Source organism: Oncorhynchus keta, chromosome 20, assembly GCF_023373465.1.
Source record: "Oncorhynchus keta strain PuntledgeMale-10-30-2019 chromosome 20, Oket_V2, whole genome shotgun sequence".
NCBI lineage: Eukaryota > Metazoa > Chordata > Actinopteri > Salmoniformes > Salmonidae > Oncorhynchus > Oncorhynchus keta.
The window spans coordinates 1,021,228-1,039,697 of record NC_068440.1 but is presented as its reverse complement, the minus strand read 5'-3'; the positions used below and the strand labels follow the sequence as shown (position 1 = coordinate 1,039,697).

General features: G+C 47.4%; 1 protein-coding gene across 5 annotated transcripts in view; it reads left to right on the top strand.

The window, feature by feature from the left end:
• Positions 1-18,470, top strand: part of LOC118399115 (histone-lysine N-methyltransferase ASH1L-like) — a 49,208-nt gene that overhangs the window by 6,795 nt on the left and 23,943 nt on the right. For all 5 annotated transcript variants that reach the window (XM_052471876.1, XM_052471875.1, XM_052471874.1 and 2 more), the window contains 9 exons: positions 230-4,679; positions 8,035-8,662; positions 8,860-9,033; positions 9,167-9,261; positions 9,349-9,422; positions 9,625-9,670; positions 9,903-10,011; positions 10,252-10,458; positions 17,495-17,641. In XM_052471876.1, the coding sequence (XP_052327836.1) occupies positions 230-4,679; positions 8,035-8,662; positions 8,860-9,033; positions 9,167-9,261; positions 9,349-9,422; positions 9,625-9,670; positions 9,903-10,011; positions 10,252-10,458; positions 17,495-17,641 (5,930 nt within the window). The remainder of the gene's footprint in view (positions 1-229; positions 4,680-8,034; positions 8,663-8,859; positions 9,034-9,166; positions 9,262-9,348; positions 9,423-9,624; positions 9,671-9,902; positions 10,012-10,251; positions 10,459-17,494; positions 17,642-18,470) is intronic.

The window sequence follows — 18,470 nt, the reverse complement described above, 5'->3', positions numbered from 1 at the left end:
GTTTCGATTAGGTTTTCACTTTTAGATAATTACCAGAAAGCATTGGTTGGGTTTGGATACATATCAAAAGATTACAAATGTCAAAATAGTCAGACATGAATAAAAAATAAAATAAAAAAGCTTTTTAGTGAAACACAACAATACCTTTCTGGGAACTACCTTTCTGGGAAATGGGTAGGCCTTATCTGCAATCAATGGCCTTTTAGATTTTAATATTCTCTTTTCGCAGGGTCTTCCAAAACTGGCCTGCAAGTCGGACAAATCTGAGGCGAAGTCGGACGGGAAATCCGCCGCCTCTACGGAGAGACCGCTGAATCTTCATCGTCCTTTGGCAGACGGCAAAACGCACCATGCCTCTGGGAAGAAGACACCCACGCCCCAAACCAAGTCTCCTACCTCCTCGCCCTCCCCTCCTGCGCCCCCATCACCGGAACCCAGCGTGGAAGCCGCTACTAAACCTCCTGGGTACACTTACAGCAGTGAGGGTCTGAGGGAGAAGGACTGGGGTGTTTCTAGTTGGGGGGCTCCTACTGTCACTGAGAAACTTGCGCAACTCATCGCCACCTGCCCTCCCTCAAAGTCCACCAAGGTGAAACCCCCCAAAATGACTTCGTCTCCCACCACCCACACCACTTCTAACTTTATGGCCCCCACCCCAAAGCAGCGAGACCGCGCTATGGCCAACAGGGCGACCTATTCTAGAGCGGTCCACCTCGCTCCACCCCCTCCCGTCTCGCGCCCTCCTGGCCGCCCCTATGGCTCCCGGAACAATAAAGACAATGTTTTGGAGAAATCATCCACCCCGCCTGGGAAAGAGGAGACAGATGGGGCCAGCAAGTCTGGCAGCAGCAACAACAGCAACAGCAGTCGCAGCAGCAGCCCTACATTAACTTACGGTGGCGGCAATAACCGCCTGGCAACAATTTCAAAGGACAACAACGACAACAACAGTAATGGCGCGAAGCCACTACAGTCACGTCTTACTCACTGCCCACCGCTTCACTCTGTCTCCTCCTCTTCCTCATCACCACCTCGTTTGTCATCCTGCTCCTCTTCAGAGAAGAGGACGGGGAGCGGGCCAAGTCGCCAGGGCTCCCCTGCCTCTCAAGGACACCACTCCCGAGACCGAGACAGTCCCTCCCAGGCAGAGGAGAGGGAGAGCAGTGAGAGGGAGCAGGAGCGTGACCGGGTCGGCCCCAGAGACTTAACCAAATGCTCCCTTCCTTCAGCATTAGGCAAGCAGGAGGCCAAGGACAAGGGGGCTAATCAGTCACTCAGAGGGGAGAGAGGCAAGAGCTTGAGCCCCAGTAAACGCAGTCCCAACCCTATTAAATGCAATCCCAACCCAAGTAAACGCAGTCCCAACAGGGAAAGAGATGGTCACACCAGTGGTACCTCCAGTCCCCCGGAGTCTGTGAGACGGACTGCCTCGCCACCAGAGCCCGCCGGCAACCATTCACCCCCTCCTCTCAGAGACGAGTCCCCTGGAGACGAGTCACCGGGTTCGCCCCCAGAGCATGAGAACAAACCCCTGAAGAAGCGGCGAGGCAGAAAGCCCCGCTGGACCAGAGTAGTGAACCGGACACAGAGGGCGGGCCAGTACAGCCCCGTTGACCAGTGCGAAACCATCATGCCTTTATCCTCCTCAGGCCTTCATACTCCGCCACCCATACGCAGGCCTGTAGGACGGCCTCCTAACCCCAATAAGGTCAAGCCTCCTGCCATGTCTCAACTCTTTCCTCAGCCAGCCAGGAAAAGGGGACGGCCCAAGTCTAAAATGCCACGGCTGGATGCCCCCACTCGGGGACGTCCCCCTCACAAGCTGGCCCCCTCTAAGGTATTTTCTTTACACAGGTCAAAAGAGGAGCAGGACCCCCCTGTTCTCCACCCAGAGGTAGATCTGAATCCTCCCAAACCTATGCCCAGGAAGCGGGGGCGACCCAAACGCCTGCCCCCGACCTTGCCGCAGGAGGGTCAGCCCCCCACTCTGGCACCGGAAGCGGGGGATGGGAAACAGTTCCGGACCAAGGGCAACGGGCAGCTCATCATGAAGACTATCATAGGCAAGATCAATAAGATGAAGAGTGTCAAACGCAAACGGTTCCTTAGCCAGATCCTATTAGGACCAGGGTCCGGACCAGAGCAGGAGCCCCCCAGAGGAACTGCCAGTGGGGTGGTGGGCCAGGTAGCAGCTGCAACCCAGTCTCTATCCTCCTTGGCTGCTTCTTTCGGAGGCAAACTGGGACCCCAGATCAACGTTAGCAAAAAGGGGACGATATACATGGGGAAAAGGAGAGGCCGCAAACCTAAAGCGCCAACAAATCCCTCGTTGGCAGCTCCAACATCACCCACTGAGGGGCCTTTCCTGTCCCCAAACACCACGTCGCCCCTCCACCACCATCAGTCTCAGCCGCAGCACCAGCTCCCGTCTGCCGAGGTGTTCCCCTCCCCCTCGCTCTCCCAGTCCAGCGGAGGCCAGAGCCCCATCAGTGACTCCTGCTTTGTGGCGCCAGGGGCAGTGCACTTCCTGACGCACCCGCACTTCCACAGCCACGGCCACGGCCACCACTCATTCCCCTTCCCTCCCCCAACGTTCTCAGCCCCCTCCCCTCGCACTCTGGGCCCTCTGGGCTCCTCGGCTGCCGTGGCCTCCCAGAAGAAGTCGTGCCGTGGCTACCATCACCACCACCATCATTACAGGCAGCACTACCACTACCGTAAGCTATCCCCTCCTAGGCCCCTCCACCCCACCTCCCCTGCACCTCTGAGTGAGCTGAAGGAAGCCACTCCCTCTCCTGTTAGTGAGTCTCACAGTGAGGAGACTGTACCCAGCGACAGCGGCATAGGAACAGACAACAACAGCACTTCTGACCGGGGTGAGAAGGCCGGTGGGGCAAGTTGCCTAGGTAGCGTGGGGATACCACCTGGCATGGCCAGTGGACTGCTAATCCCAGGGGTGATGGGCTCAGCCGTGGGGGTAGGGGTTGGAATAAACCCTCGCGGTGGACTAAGACACTCGTCGTCAGTGCTGCTGGAGCACCCCTCGCCCTCTCCGTCACCACTGGGGGCGAGGTCCTCACCAGATCCCCGCAGGCCCCTACTGGCGACCCCTCCCTCTGCACTAGTGGGCCACAAAGAGAAACACAAGCACAAATGCAAGCGCCGGAGCCACGGCTGCCCGGGTTACGACAAGCTAAAGAGGCAGAAGCGCAAACGCAAGAAGAAGTACCTGCAGCTGCGCTCCCGGCGCCAGGACCCCGACTTCCTGGCAGAGCTGGATGAGATTGTGGTGAGGCTGAGTGAGATCAGGATAGCGCACCGCACCCCTGCGCTCAGGCTGGGCAGTGGCCTGGGGATGCCCCCGGGAGCTGCGGGGGCGGGCAGAGTACCAGGGTCGGTAGGCAGGGCCACTGGGGCCATAGGAGGCACTGGCGGCCCCCCTCCGCATCACTACCTGCACAGAGACCTGCTTCCAACCATCTTCAGGATAAACTTCAGCGGCTACTACTCTCCCCACCCCTCTTACCCCTGTGACTCTCTGCACTACGTCCGCAAGCCAGACCTGAAGAAGAAACGCGGGCGCCCTCCCAAGCTGCGGGAGTCCATGTCAGACGTACCATTCGTTCATGGGCTGGGGTTCCCGCTATCTAGCGGTGGGTTCTACCACCCATCCTACAGTGTTCCATACTCCTCTGGTCCCCTTGGTCTGGGCTACTACAGAGGATACCCCCCAGCCAGTGCCCTGTACCCCCATCACCAGAACTCCCACTCTGCTCCATCCCACCACTCCCATCACTCCCCCTCCTTCCCCCCACCACCTCCCCCGTCCTACGTGCACCACCACCACCCGTCACACCTCCTGCTCAACCCCTCCAAATTTCACAAGAAGAAACACAAGCTGCTGAGACAGGAGTTCCTGGGTGGGGGCCGGTCTCCCGTGCTCTACCCGGCAATGTCCTCAGAGCTGTCGTTCGGCTGGCATCACAAACACAAACACAGACACAAACATCAAGAGCGCTGCGCAGAGGACGACGGGGAAGAGGGAGGAGGAGAGAGCCGAGGCGGAGCCGAAATTTCCGAGAGCCCGGGGTCAGGAAGGGGAGAACGCGGGGCCGGAATGGCCGAATCTCTGCAGCGCTGTCGCTTTGGAAGAGACTCCACCCCTACTACCACCAGTGCCAACAAACAAGCCACGGCCACCTCGGCCAACTCTCCTTCCTCGTCTTCCTCTTCCTCAGCCGAGAGGTACAAGCGCAAGGAGACATCCCTGTCTTTCCTGGGGCCCTCTCGCCTGGCCCAGGGCAGTGCCAGGCCCAGGGGCCACCAACACGTCGAGTCCTGGTTCAGGAAGGGCAGCTCCGAGGCAGACTACGCTAAGCTCTCCCGGAACCCCGCAGCTGTCGGCCAGGGCCCGTTCACAGACGGTCAGGGAGAAGATCCAGCTGGCTGTTCAGACAGCGAGGAGGAAGACGAGGAGCCCATCACACCCACAGACGAGGCGGATCCCAAGTCCCAGGACCCCCCGCACCACACCAACCTGTTCGCCACCGCCCTGACCCCTACCTTGCTGAGAGGAGGCCGAGTCAGGAAGGGAGGGCCGGCAGAGAGTTCTAACTTCACCCGGATGGAGCGGATGCTGAGAAAGGAGCACTCCACGTTAGCAGAGAGGAGAGAGATGGGTGAGTCATTGTGACAGGGCTTTCTGTTAGAGAGCAATATGCTGAAATACAGTGAGCTCCAAAAGTATTAGGACAGTGAAAATGTTTCGTTTGTTTTGACTCTGTACTCCAGCACTTTGGATTTTAAATGATACAATGACTAAAGGTTAGTGTAGACTGTCAGCTTTCATTTACAAACTTGTTGGATGCATTTTCTGTTTGTTTTGGTTGTGTTTTAGATTATTTTGTGCCCAATAGAAATTCATGGTAAATAATGTATTGTGTCATTTTGGAGTCACTTTTATAACTTTCTCACTCATCATTATTCACGATTCATTCAGGATTATCCATCATAATGGTAGCATCCACATTCATGTAAAAGTGTTTAGAAACCTACTTTATTCTTATTTACACTGAACAAAAATATAAACGCAAAATGTAAAGTGTTGCATATTTTTGTATATTTACAGAAATATAAACGCAGCATATAAAGTGTTGGGTCCCATGTTTCATGAGCTGAATGGAAAAATCCCAGTAATTTTCCATATGTACCAAAAGCTTATTTCTCTCAAATGTTGTGCACAAATTTGTTTACATCCCTGTTAGTGAGGATTTTTCCATTGCCAAGATAATCCATCCACCTGACAGGTTGATTAATCAGCATGATCATTACACAGGTGCAGCTTGTGCTAGGGACAATTAAAAACCACTGTAAAATTTGCATTTTTGTCACACAACACAGTGCCACAGATTTCTCAAGTTTTGAAAGAGCGTGCAATTGGCATGCTGACTGCAGGAATGTCTTAGTGCTAGAGAAGTTAGTGCTAGAGAATTTAATGTTCATTTCTCTACCTTAAGTCACCTCCAACGTCGTTTTAGAAAATTTGGCAGTATGTCCAACTGGCCTCAACCGAAGACCACGTGTAACCACGCCAACCGAGGACCTCCACATCCATCTTCTTCACCTGCGGGCACATTGATAGCCAGGTTGACCTGGCTACCAAGTTCCCCTGCCCAGTCATGTGAAATCCATAGATTAGGGCCTAATGAATTTATTCCAATTGATTTATTTCCTTATATGAACTGTAACTCAACTTTGAAATTATTGCATGTTACATTTTTATTTTTGTTCAGTATACATTAAAAAAGACACTACATTATTCATTTCTGTTGGGCACAAAATAATCTGAAACACAACCAAAACAAACAGCAAATGCATCCAACAAGTTTGTAGTTACAATGTAATAATTGCATGCTAGGAATATGGGACCAAATACTACACTTGACTACTTTAATACACATATAAGTGAATTTTTCCCAAAATGGGGGGGATGATGTACAGAAACTACTGTCATTTATTAACGGTTCGCCCGATATGGATCAAAATACCCTCAAATTAAAATCCCTGTGCTATTGCTCTGAATGTGATTTCTGCACCAAAATCTTTCTTTGTACTTCTTTGGAATTGAACCCAAATTGAATCTGACATTGTGAAGGTTTTTGAATTGTGTACCAAATTTACTTTAAAAAAAAGTTCTGCTGCTAGTGCCTCAAGAATTCAGCTTTCTATTTTGTTTGGATGATGTCCGCTTAGCTTCATTTCTTGGCAATAAGTAGTGAAATTGGCCTGGTATGTATAACCACGAGTGACAGTATTGATTCCAGGGTTTTGTTTCCATGCAGTGACCACTTTACAAACCACCATATGGCATAGTGAGCACTGAACGCGGTGTGCGTCCCAAATGGCACCCTATTCCCCATAAAGCACACTACTTTTAACCAGGGCTCTGGTCAGAAGTAATGCACTATAAAGGGTATAGGGTGCCATTTGGGGCGCACACCGTGTTCAGTGCTCACTATGCCATATGGTGGTTTGTAAAGTGGTCACTACATGGAAACAAAACCCTGGAATCAATACTGTCACTCATGGTTATGCATACCAGGCCAATTTCAAGATATCTCTGCTGAATCTCAGTGTTCAATGACTCATTATAAACGGGGTGGTTCGAGCCCTGAATGCTGATTTGGCTGAAAGCCATGGTATATTAGACCATATACCACAGGTAGGACCAAAAATGACTTTTTACTGTTTTAATTACGTTGGCAATCAGCTTATAATAGCAATTAGGCACCTCAGGGGTTCGTTGTATATGACCAATATACCACAGCTGACTGCTGTATCCAGGCACTCTGTGTTGCGGCGTGCCCAAGAACAGTCCTTAGCCGTCGTATATTGACCATATACCACCCCCCCCCGTGCCTCATTGGTTAAATTTATCCTTTAGAAATCCCTTGGAGGAACACACTGCCATCCCCTGTATGTACATCTACCCTCCACCGGCCCTGACATTAGATATCCCTAACCAGTGATTAAGGGCTTGGCAGCAAAATCCCCATAATTACTTAAACTGGCCCTGCTTTTGTGTGATTGTCATGGTATCCTTGTAGGATGTCCAGCGAGATGTTTTATTTCAATAAGAATAGTTGACTCGCCGTAATAGTTGAGCTGGGCGTTTTGTTACAGGCTATATTTGGTAGGCTTCCCCATCAAAAGCTATCAAACTGAAAGGCTGCGTGCATCTCTGTCTTAGATCAATGTGTAAACACTACACCTGCTCTCAGCTAATATAGATGAACAGGGAAGACTGTGTGATTTGGGTAATGATTCAGCTCCATCAAGCTGCCTGGCTGCCATTGACTGAGATAAGTGTGTATGTATTCTATGTGTGAGAAGGCCAGATTCGCTCGGTGGAAGGCTCCTGGTGAGGCGGCATGGTGTAGTTTGAACCCAGCCAGCGTAATCCAGGATTAGAGCTCAGGACACAGGGTCGTTCTGCGGTCACCACCACCATGGAGGTAGCCTAGTAGGCAGGGAGGCAGAGTGTGGGATAAACCACACACAGGAGTGTGAACCAGAAGAGTCGAGAGGCAGCAGGGGGGATGCTGGAGTGGCTTGGTGTCTTTACTTATAGTAGGACCGTTCACTAATGTGATGGACTTAATGCAACACTTTATGGCTTGAAAGGAAAAGCTGAAAATGTATGAAGTCATTGTTCATTACGTGTCATAGTATTTCAGTTTGCTGAGGTGGGCTTAGCCTATATGTTTATCCATAATGAGCTGCATTTTGGTGAGCGAATTGGCAGTGGATATCAATGGCAAATGTAGTAATTTCCTTTCAATTTAAGGTTAAGCCTGGATAATTATTAGATAGCATTACAAGACCGACAGAGGAAATATGTTGGCCTAACAGTGGAACTAAGCTAGGGCTTGGAATGGATAATAAATATACGTTCATAAGTGTCACGCTGCAGCTTATTCCTATGTTCATCATCTAATTCCCCTCTCTTCTCTCTATTTGTCTGTTTATTTGCAGGCTGTACATCAAGTGTCCAGACCCGAGCCGACCACTCTACCCCTGAGGACCACCTCAGGCAGCACCACCACCACCCTCCTCTGTTCCACTCTTCCTCCTCCGCCTGCCTCTCTCACTGTGGCCACAACTCGCCGTCCCAGGGCTGCTGCCTGGACGATGATGCCTCCCCGCCACACCACTCCCACCGGGCCCAGCCCTCTAAACACAGCCTGCACCACGTCAACAAGATCCTCCGTGCAAAGAAGCTTCAGAGACAGGCGAGGACAGGCAACAACATGGTCAAGAAGAGAGGCCCCGGGCGTCCCAGGAAGCATCCCTTGCCTTCCCCGCCCCCTTCGCCACCCCCTCTGGCCGAAGTGACCCAGACCAGGCACCGGGAACGTGGAGGAGGAGTGTGGAAGGGGGACACTGTGACGGACGCGATCGAGTCGGTGGTCCAGGGCCAGTTCAGGAAAGGCCAGAAGAGGAAGCACTGGGAGAGAGATAGGGAGGAGGAGGAGGAGGAAGGGGGGGAGGTGGAGGAACGAGGTCTGGACAGGGAGGAGAACCTGGGTGGCTTGGGGATGAGGGCCAGTGCTGAGGGAGGAAGTGGTTGGCTCACCCAAGAGGAGCTGCACCGCTTTCGCAGGTAAAACCACCACCACTACAGGCCAACACGTGATTGTAGCCTCAACGATGACAGTGGAGAACCGTGATTATGTTGCAGTTTACTTCCATAGGCAGCGCTAATCTTAGATTTTAGCAGCTGTGTGCATATATATATATATATATAAAGAGACTATCAAGCCAGTCATCACTATAAACTGACTCTTTGTTCTATTTCAGTGCTCTGGAGGGGAAACCAGATGGCCCCTCCTCCCCGGAATGTCCGGGCACCGTCTCCATGGAACAAGCTCCACCCATGCCTATAACCAGCCAACGGGAAAAGAGAGCAGCCAGGCCTCCAAAGAAGAAGTTCCAAAAGGCGGGGCTCTACTCTGATGTGTACAAGACGGCAGAGTGAGTCCCATAAGAGAGAAACACAGACATGTCAAATATGGATATACCCGTTTGCTTACCAAAGGTCAAACCAGGAATATTTAAGGGCATATATGGACATCTCACTCTCGTTTTGTTCCTGTTTTTCTTTCAGTCCTCGTAGTCAGCTCCTGCAGATGAAGAAAGAGAAACTGGAGTACACACCTGGGGAACACGAGTATGGGCTTTTTCCTGCCCCTATCCATGTCGGTGAGTGTTCTTGCCTGCAAGCACACACACATACACACACACACTTTGTCATGACTAGTTACTTCATTTCTCTCTCCCCCCTTTCAGGAAAGTACCTAAGACAGAAGCGCATTGATTTCCAGTTGCCTTACGACATCTTGTGGCTGTGGAAACATGACCAGGTGATCACTGCTAAGTGTTTTCCCCCTATAGTCGACCAGCTATAATAGCTTTAATAGGGATTTGTCCAATCTATATAAGGATTTTTTTCTCTTTTATGATGTAAGGCCTGCGATAGACTAGCGATCTGGACTATGAGCAGTTCTAGCTTGGACAAGGCTACTTACTTATGATGTAATAACCTACATTTCTTGGTGGTTTTAGCTCTACGAGAAGCCCGATGTCCCCCTTTATAAAAAGATCAGATCAAGTGAGTACACAATCTTAAGATCCAGTCGCTTAAATTATAATGTAACCAAACGCTATTTAATGCTGTGTCCCAAATGGCACCCTGTTCCCTATATAATGCACAACTTTAGACCAGAGCCCTATTGGCCCCTGGTCAAAAGTTGTGCACTATATAGGGAACAGGGTGCCATTTGGGACGCTGACATGGTCTGGTCAAGCTATTGTGTATATGTCCTTGCCTTGTGTAACTGTAGACGTCTATGTGGATGTGAAGCCTGTCTCGGGTTATGAAGCCACCACCTGTAACTGCAGGCCTTCCGGGGAAGCCATCGACAGAGGCTGCCTTGACGAATGCCTCAACAGGTATAAACACTGGTGTTAGAGACTAAAATACACCGGCACAATGGTATATGCTCCCAGGCGTGCTATGTTTATCTACAAGAAAAACGCTTTCGACCCTGCTTGGGTCTTCAATTCTACATAAATGTTCAGAAATCTGTCATGGAATAGCATCTCAAGATGTGAATTTAATTTAACATGAATAAATCATCTTGGTGTCTCCCACTTGGCTGCAATATAAGTATTTTTTTCCCACTCCCTCAGGATGAGCTTTGCCGAGTGCTCCCCCGGCACTTGTCCGTGCGGGGAGCAGTGTGACAACCAGCACATCCAGAGGCATGAGTGGGTGCAGTGCCTGGAGCGCTTCCGTGCCGAGGGCAAGGGCTGGGGCATCCGCACCAAGGAGCCCCTCCGCTCAGGCCAGTTCATCATCGAGTACCTGGGAGAGGTCGTCAGCGAGCACGAGTTCAGGTGAGATAGATTTGAATGCATGTATTGATGTGTGGGTTATTCATACAACATTACATAAATTCATTAAAAAAAGAAATGTCCTCTCACTGACAACTGCGTTTATTTTCAGCAAACTTAACATGTGTAAATATGTGTATGAACATAACAAGATTCACCAACAGACATAAACTGAACAAGTTCCACAGACATGTGACTAACAGAAATGGAATAATGTGTACCTGAACAAAGGGGGGTCAAAATCAAAAGTAACAGTCAGTATCTGGTGTGGCCACCAGCTGCATTAAGTGCTACAGCATCTCCTCATGGACTGCACCAGATTTGCCTGCTCTTGCTGTTACCCCACTCTTCCACCAAGACACCTGCAAGTTCCCAGGGTCATCTCAGGATGAGCCTGCAGGAAGGGTACCACATGAGGAAGGAGGATGTCTTTCCTGTAACGCAGAGTGTTGACATTGCCTGCAATGACAACAAGCTCAGTCCGATGATGCTGTGACACACCGCCCCAGACCATGACGGATCCTCCACCTCCAAATCAATCCCACTACAGAGTACAGGCCTCAGTGTAATGCTCATTCCTTCGACGATAAACGCAAATCCGACCCTCACCCCTGGTGAGACAAAAACGCGACATGTCAGTGAAGAGCACTTTTTGCCAGTCCTGCCTAGTCCAGCTACGGTGGGTTTGTGCCCATAGGCGACGTTGTAGCCGGTGATATCTGGTGAGGACCAGCCTTACAACAGGCATACAAGCCCTCAGTCCAGCCTCTCTCAGGCTATTGTGGACAGTCTGAGCACTGATGGAGGGATGTGCGTTCCTGGTGTAACTTGGGCAGTTGTTGTTGCCATCCTGTATTTGTCCCGCAAGTGTGATGTTCGGATATACCGATCCTGTGCAGGTGTTGTTACACATGGTCTGCCATTGCGAGGACGATCAGCTGTCCGTCCTGTCTCCCTGCAGCGCAGTCTTAGGCGTCTCACAGTACGGACATTGCAATTTATTGCCCTGACCACATCTGCAGTCCTTATGCCTCCTTGCAGCATGTCTAAGGCACGTTCATGCAGATGAGCAGGGACCCTGGGCATCTTTCTTTTGGTGTTTTTCAGAATCAGTAGAAAGGCTTCTTTGGTGGCCTAAGTTTTCATAACTGTGACCTTAATTGCCTACCGTCTGCTGTTAGTGTCTTATCGATCGTTCCACAGGTGCATGTTCATTAATTGTTTATGGTTCATTGAACAAGCATGGGAAATAGTGATTCAACCCTTTCCAATGAAGATCTGTGAAGTTATTTGGATTTTTACTAATTATCTTTGAAAGACAGGGTCCTGAAAAGGGGACGTTTCTTTTTTTGCAGAGTTTAATGCACCGAGGGGCAAAACATAAGTCACATTTTCACTTCGGCCTCTATTTTAACAAACCTAACGCAATGGTAAATCTTAGCGCTGGCGATAGCGCTATAGGTTAGGGGGTGTGTCAGAAATGTTTTTGTTATTTTCACAACCGGAATTATGGGCTCAGTAGCTGGCGGTGGCCTGAAAGGGCTGGGTTTTGATGACTAAACAAGTTGTAGGTGTGTCGAGGCTTGACCCCCTCACTGGCTAATCAGAATGTGCTCCATGGCAAATAAAATGTGGTTGCTTCAAATTGTGCATTTAGGGATTCTTTATATATTTTTTAAACGATGAGAGAGAAAAAAAATCATAAAGTTACATGTGAATTCACAATGCAGATATGGTCCTGCGTATAACCTCTAGGGGCAATGCAGTTCACTCTACCGCTGTCATGACTACCAGACGGCGCTCACCTTACTGCTGTCTCTGTGTTGCACCTCTCCATGTTCTCATTGGTCAGTACATGGGTCTTCATGTCACACTTCTCATCAATGCTCTTTGCAGTGGATGTATCCAGGAATCCAGGCTGCTAAATGGCATATATATGTATGACAGCGTATCCATAGACATTAACAATCTGTTGTTAACCTGGGCAGGCACAATTACTGTATAACCACGTAACCCACGGTTATGGATGAAGACCATCATGAAATTAAAATAATTGTCATAACCCTTTAAATATTTTTTTGTTGTGTGTGTTTGGAACAAACAGCTGACTGAAGATGGGACTGCTGTGCATTTGTGCGGTTGAGTCCATTTCTCCTGTAAAATGGACTCTTAACAACGTGATGAAACTTTGTTGCTCCTTGCTGAAACAAGCAAATAAGTATTCGGTTGCTTAGGCAACACCCCCCACAATGCAACAGCAGCGCACATAGGAATACAATGAATAGAACGTGCTTGGAACCTCTAATCATAGCAATTTGACTGGTAAACTCATGGGTACACTCGCAATGGCTTCCTGGTATTGTGGGTGCAATAATTTCCATGGTAATGTAGAATGGTAATTCAAATCATGTTAACTGATGTGGCTCATGCAATGGAATGTATTATTTTTTTTAAATGAACAAATCATAGCACATATTTTATTTCCTGCTTTGCTCCTATGGGTACACTTGCAATGGCCGCCAATCCACCCATTATGCCATCACTGTCTTGAAATGGGGCGTTCGTTCTATTCATTCTATTTCTATGCCAGCGCATCCAGTCAGGAGCAGAGGAGGGGAGAAAATGTGCGTAAACTCCCCCGTTAGTTTTGTTGTTGCCATTTAAATGGTTATTATGGTGACTGCAGTCATTTGTCTGGCCAATTACCGCCATCCAAAATTCCATGACCGTCTCAGCCCTATTGTTAAGGTCGCATATGGGCTGTTTGAGAGCACACGCTTTGTACTTGCAGAGCAGTCATTGCACAATTTCTCCATCCGCTGCATATCAACTGCAATCATTTCTATAATCAGCACTGTGTCATTTTCTCACGCCGTCCATTATTGCACTTCTTTTGTGTGAAGAGCCTGTCAGATGTCTGTTTTCAGGGACCTGCGCTGCTGCCAGCAACGGTTTGAGTCTCATGGTGCCTCTGTTTCAGATGGCTAAGCATTGCAACTGTACTGCCATTAGCTCAATTCCCTGTCTCACTCTCTGCCATTTTCCCAACCGTTAACAATGATGATGTGCGGAGTGCTTTACATCCATGGCAAATTTTTTAAAAAGACTATAACTCTAATCAAATAGTTACATATACGCTGGGAGTCAAACAAGTACAGGTGGTGAGTTTAATAATAAACGGAACATCGAACAATATAACAAGCACAAGTAACGTATAGACATGAAACACATAAACAATACTGACTGGGGAAAGAACCTAAGGGAGTGCCAGATATAGGGACGGTAATGAGTGATGCACTGATGTGACATTTTTTGCCGATATCGATATCTGCTATTTTCCTTGACAACAAAAAAATGATACCGATATTTATAATTTTTGCGGCCTTTTAAGCATTCTAGTACAGTTAAATAGTTAACACACACATGGACGCAGCGGCCTAAGGCACGACATCTCAATGCAAGAGGCGTCACTACAGTCCCTGTTTCGAATCCAGGCTGTATCACATCCGGCAGTGATTGGGAGTCCCATAGGGCGGCGCACAAGTGGCCCAGCGTCGTCCGGGTTTGGCCGGGTTAGGCCATCATTGTAAATAAGAATTTGTTCTTAACTTGCCTAGTTAAATAAAGGTTACACACACACACCACACTGATCAAAAATTATTTTGTTGGCGTTTACGTATGTCCCCATTACCAGTAAAACATCAAAACCTATTTCTTTCACTTACTTGCTGTGCTGTTTTGTTGTTCAGTCGCTTCATTCGCTTCAGGATTTCTATGAACACCGTTTGGGTCTTTGCATGTCAAAAAAGAAAACAATGACCAGTAGATAACACTATTTGACTAGCCACAATAAGGATTAGCCACAATAGTGGACTTTGCGGTTAGCCTTCAAAATTAAAAGTATGTCATTGACTGTGAGGCAAATCAATACAAATAGTAGAATTATGCCATCATTTAACAGATCATGCTGAACGAGGTTGGAATGTTGTTATATAAAATCAACAAAAGACAATAATTTGTTAATTTGACAAAAATCTGTTGAAATCACACTGGATGGATTATACTTTTGAATTGCATTGGGGGCATACTTATTGAACTGTACAGGCCTACCTATGGATTGTGAATCAATGACATGGGGTATCAGTCTACTTAGTGACACCCAGAGTGACACCCAGAGAACAGCGTCGTAGCTCTTATTGCTGGACTCTGAAACAACTGTGAATTGAGCCACATTTATTGTCAACCTATGTATATTGAACACTATTCCTGAGGAGAAACTATACTGATAAATATATTGGGTAATGATTAGACTAATTGAGTAGACCGATACCCCAATCCTTAGGTAAAGCTGTACAGTGCCATATGAATGTCAATACACACAATAGGCTTACTGGGGAGGTGATTTCACACAGTCACAATGTTAATATTTACGTAAACTCTTCAGAGTTGTGTTCTGTAGGTGTCACCGAGTTGACTGATACCCCATTTCATTGCTTCACATTCCAACCTGGTTTAACATTATCTCGTCTAAATATGGCATGATTCCACCAATTGTAAACTTCTGCATCACGTTCAAAAATGTACTTTTATTTTGAAGGCAAACCGCAAAGTCCACTATTGTGCCTAATCCTTATTGTGGCTAGCTTCACAACACATAACCCGGTTTGGTGGAGCCTCACTAGCCAGATGAAGCTAGCTGGCTACTTATAACAATAGCTTTGGGCAGCAGGGTTAAGTAACTGGATAGCTATTTATTTTCATGAACTGAAGTTCAATTTCAATCGGCGAACAACAAGTGGTTACATAGCTAATACTTACTCACAAGGATTCCTAAATCATTGCTAAGAATGAAAATGACTGCAGTTTCTATTGGTCATTGTTTTCAGGCTGGTTGTATTGGTGTTAGCTAGGTACCAAGCTAAAGCTAGCTACCCCAGAAGTTGTGGTCAAATAAATAATGCTTAATTACCAATGCGGTATTATAAACACATTGTTCGTTTCCGGTGTTTGTTTGTTTGCAGACATTTTTGTACAGCTTTGACAGTGCTACTGTATCTTTTTTGACCTTCAAAGACCCAAACAGTGTTCCATAGTATGTATGTCTTGAAGCTAATAGCAGTGACGCCATTACTGTGTAACTCCGGTAGGGCAACATCTGAAAAATAGAGTGCTTGAGATTGTGTACCTGTGCTTGACCAGTCGGCGAAAGCCAACATCACTCACGACAGAGAACAGTTGATTGTCACAGGCAATGAATTCCAGTATCTTGGCTTTAACGGATTTCACCTTTTGAGTTGTCTCGCTGAAATGTTCTTACTCTTTCAAATGACTGATCGACTTGTTGACTGCTCGATTCACACAGCAGACATTGCGGGCTAAGTTATGAATGCTGTGTTTCACGTGTAGCGCAAATTTTACGTGCCGCCACTACTGCACGTTATATAGGTATGCACGTCAGCTTTGACATCGGTTTTGCACATCAGCTTTAAATGTTTGCATTTTTAGCTAATATCGGCTGATTCCGATATGTTCACCGATATATCGTGCATCCCTAGTAGTAAGTGAGGTACTGGAGTCCAGGTGTGTCTGATGATGATGATGTGCAGGTGCGCGTAATGAATGATGCCAGGTGTGTGTAATGATGGATCCCAGGACCAGTGGCGGGAGAAGATGTGACAGAAATTCTAATAAAAACAAAACAACTGGTTTTAAATAGACTCTGTCTAAATACAGTTACAGGCACCATAATTGCTCCCCGTGGGCATATAATATTAAGGTAGACTATGGAGGGTTTTACGCACATCCAAAATAATAATGGAAGCTGGCTAAAATAATAATTAAAAGGGGGATATCGGCTCATTGTTTTGCTCCTCCCTAAGTTGATCTTTCGATAAAGCTTTGGTGATTCATATGTATTTCAAAGCAATCTCATGAGCCAAACCCCATTATTGATAGGTTGGGCTTTCCATGGCACTGTGTGCACATGTAGGCCTAAATGTCTTTTAAACACATAACGTTCACACTTCTATACAGAATAGGAGTCTGCTGTCAGTTGTATGCAGTGTCTACCCTAAATGTGTGTAGTGTTTTTAAAAAAAGATCTATATATATATAATATAGATGTATAGACTGATAGACCCCCCCATTAACCCCCCCACATTCTCTATAAAGAATCTGTCGTTGATATGGTGGCGGACTGAATTGTTAGGAGGATATGGGCACCCCTCCCACTTCAACGCAAGATCACTGATCTTAGACAGGTCAGGTAACGTGCGTTTGACACTTGCACCTCCCAAGTGCCAGTTGAAAATAGAGCCCTTAGTCTCCCAATGACATCAATTTATAACTAGGGTGCGTTCGTAAATTCACTCTTGAGTGCCAGAGTGCGCTCTAGGCATTAGTAAATTCAGAGCATTGTCAGATTGTCCATTCGTAAATTCAGAGCGTTTCCCCCTCAGAGAGCACACTGGACACTCTGGCCGAGGAGTAGGCTTGATCCAAGCGTTCTGACCTCACAATGCCAGTCAAGAACCCAAGCTAACTGGCTAAAGTTGGCTAACTTGCTAGCTACTTCCAGACACAAATGAGAGAACACCTCACTCTGACCATTTTTCTCACCCTAGCAGAGCTGGTTAGGCAGTTTTTATGTTATCCAGAGCGTTGGTGACTGCAACTGTGCTGCTGGCAACAATTTAATGACGCTTTTTTTGCAGAGGTTTACTGACACCGGCCATATTCATCGGGTGTTGAGCGTTCGTAAATGCATCAGTTATTCTGCGCCCTCTGGCACACTCAGACGAGAGTGCTCTGAAATCAGAGTAAATAGCCAGAACAAATTTACGAACGCACCCTTAAGTGGAAGTTAGCAAGGATTCGCCACCAAATCTATTATTCTTTCATGTTAAATCATTATTATTTTTGTGGGCTTTTTGAATGGTTCTGTGGTGTTCATCTGTATTCCTAAACTCTGCTTTGTATTCTCATATCCATGTCATGTCTTCTAATGTCCCTATCTCTCCCCCCTCTGTGTGTCCTGTAGAAGTCGCATGATGGAGCAGTACTTCTCCCACAGCGGCCAATACTGTCTGAACCTGGACAGCGGCATGGTGATCGACAGCTACCGGATGGGCAACGAGGCCCGCTTCATCAACCACAGCTGTGAACCCAACTGTGAGATGCAGAAGTGGTGAGTTAGTACTACTACTACAACAACATGCCATCTGACAGGCGCTTTTATCCAGACCGTCTGAGTGGGAATAGAACCTGCGATCTATTACAACAATATGCCATTTGACAGATGCTTTTATCCAGACCGTCTGAGTGGGAATAGAACCTGCGATCTATTACAACAATATGCCATTTGACAGATGCTTTTATCCAGACCGTCTGAGTGGGAATTAGAACCTGCGATCCTTGGCATTGAAAGCACCATGCTCTACCAACTTAGCCACACAGTTCAACTCTAGTAGTGTTCGGGGTTCACCTAGGAATGGTTTCCTGGACACAGACCAAGCCAACCGACATGCTTGCGCACTTGCTACTTACTGAAAAGCATGTTCAATGGATATTCTCCATTGAAAGTCATTAGGCTAATGTCCAGGACACCACCTCTGGTACAGAAGACAGTCTGTTAATAACACACAATGGTATGATTTATGAAGTGTCTATAAAGCTTGTTATTTTTTACAAGGAATAATACATGAAAGGTAGAACACAAGTTAAACCAAGGTTACGATATTGAAAGTAATTAAAACAGGAAGACCTCCACTTAAACGGTGTGTTTAACACGTTAAGAGGAATTTCAGTGACTCTTGGTGGACAGTTGAAGTTAATAAAATAGCTTCTCTATTGTTTAAAGTTTTGATAACCCAAAAGGGCCTGAACACAGACCGTAAAAACGGTTAAGGACCTTTGAGAAAAGACCTGTTTTCCTTCTTGAAGGTCCAGTGAGTTAACTAGGACACACCAATCTAACAACTGTCTGTCTCTCTGTAGTGCTGTGGGGTGTTGTGGAG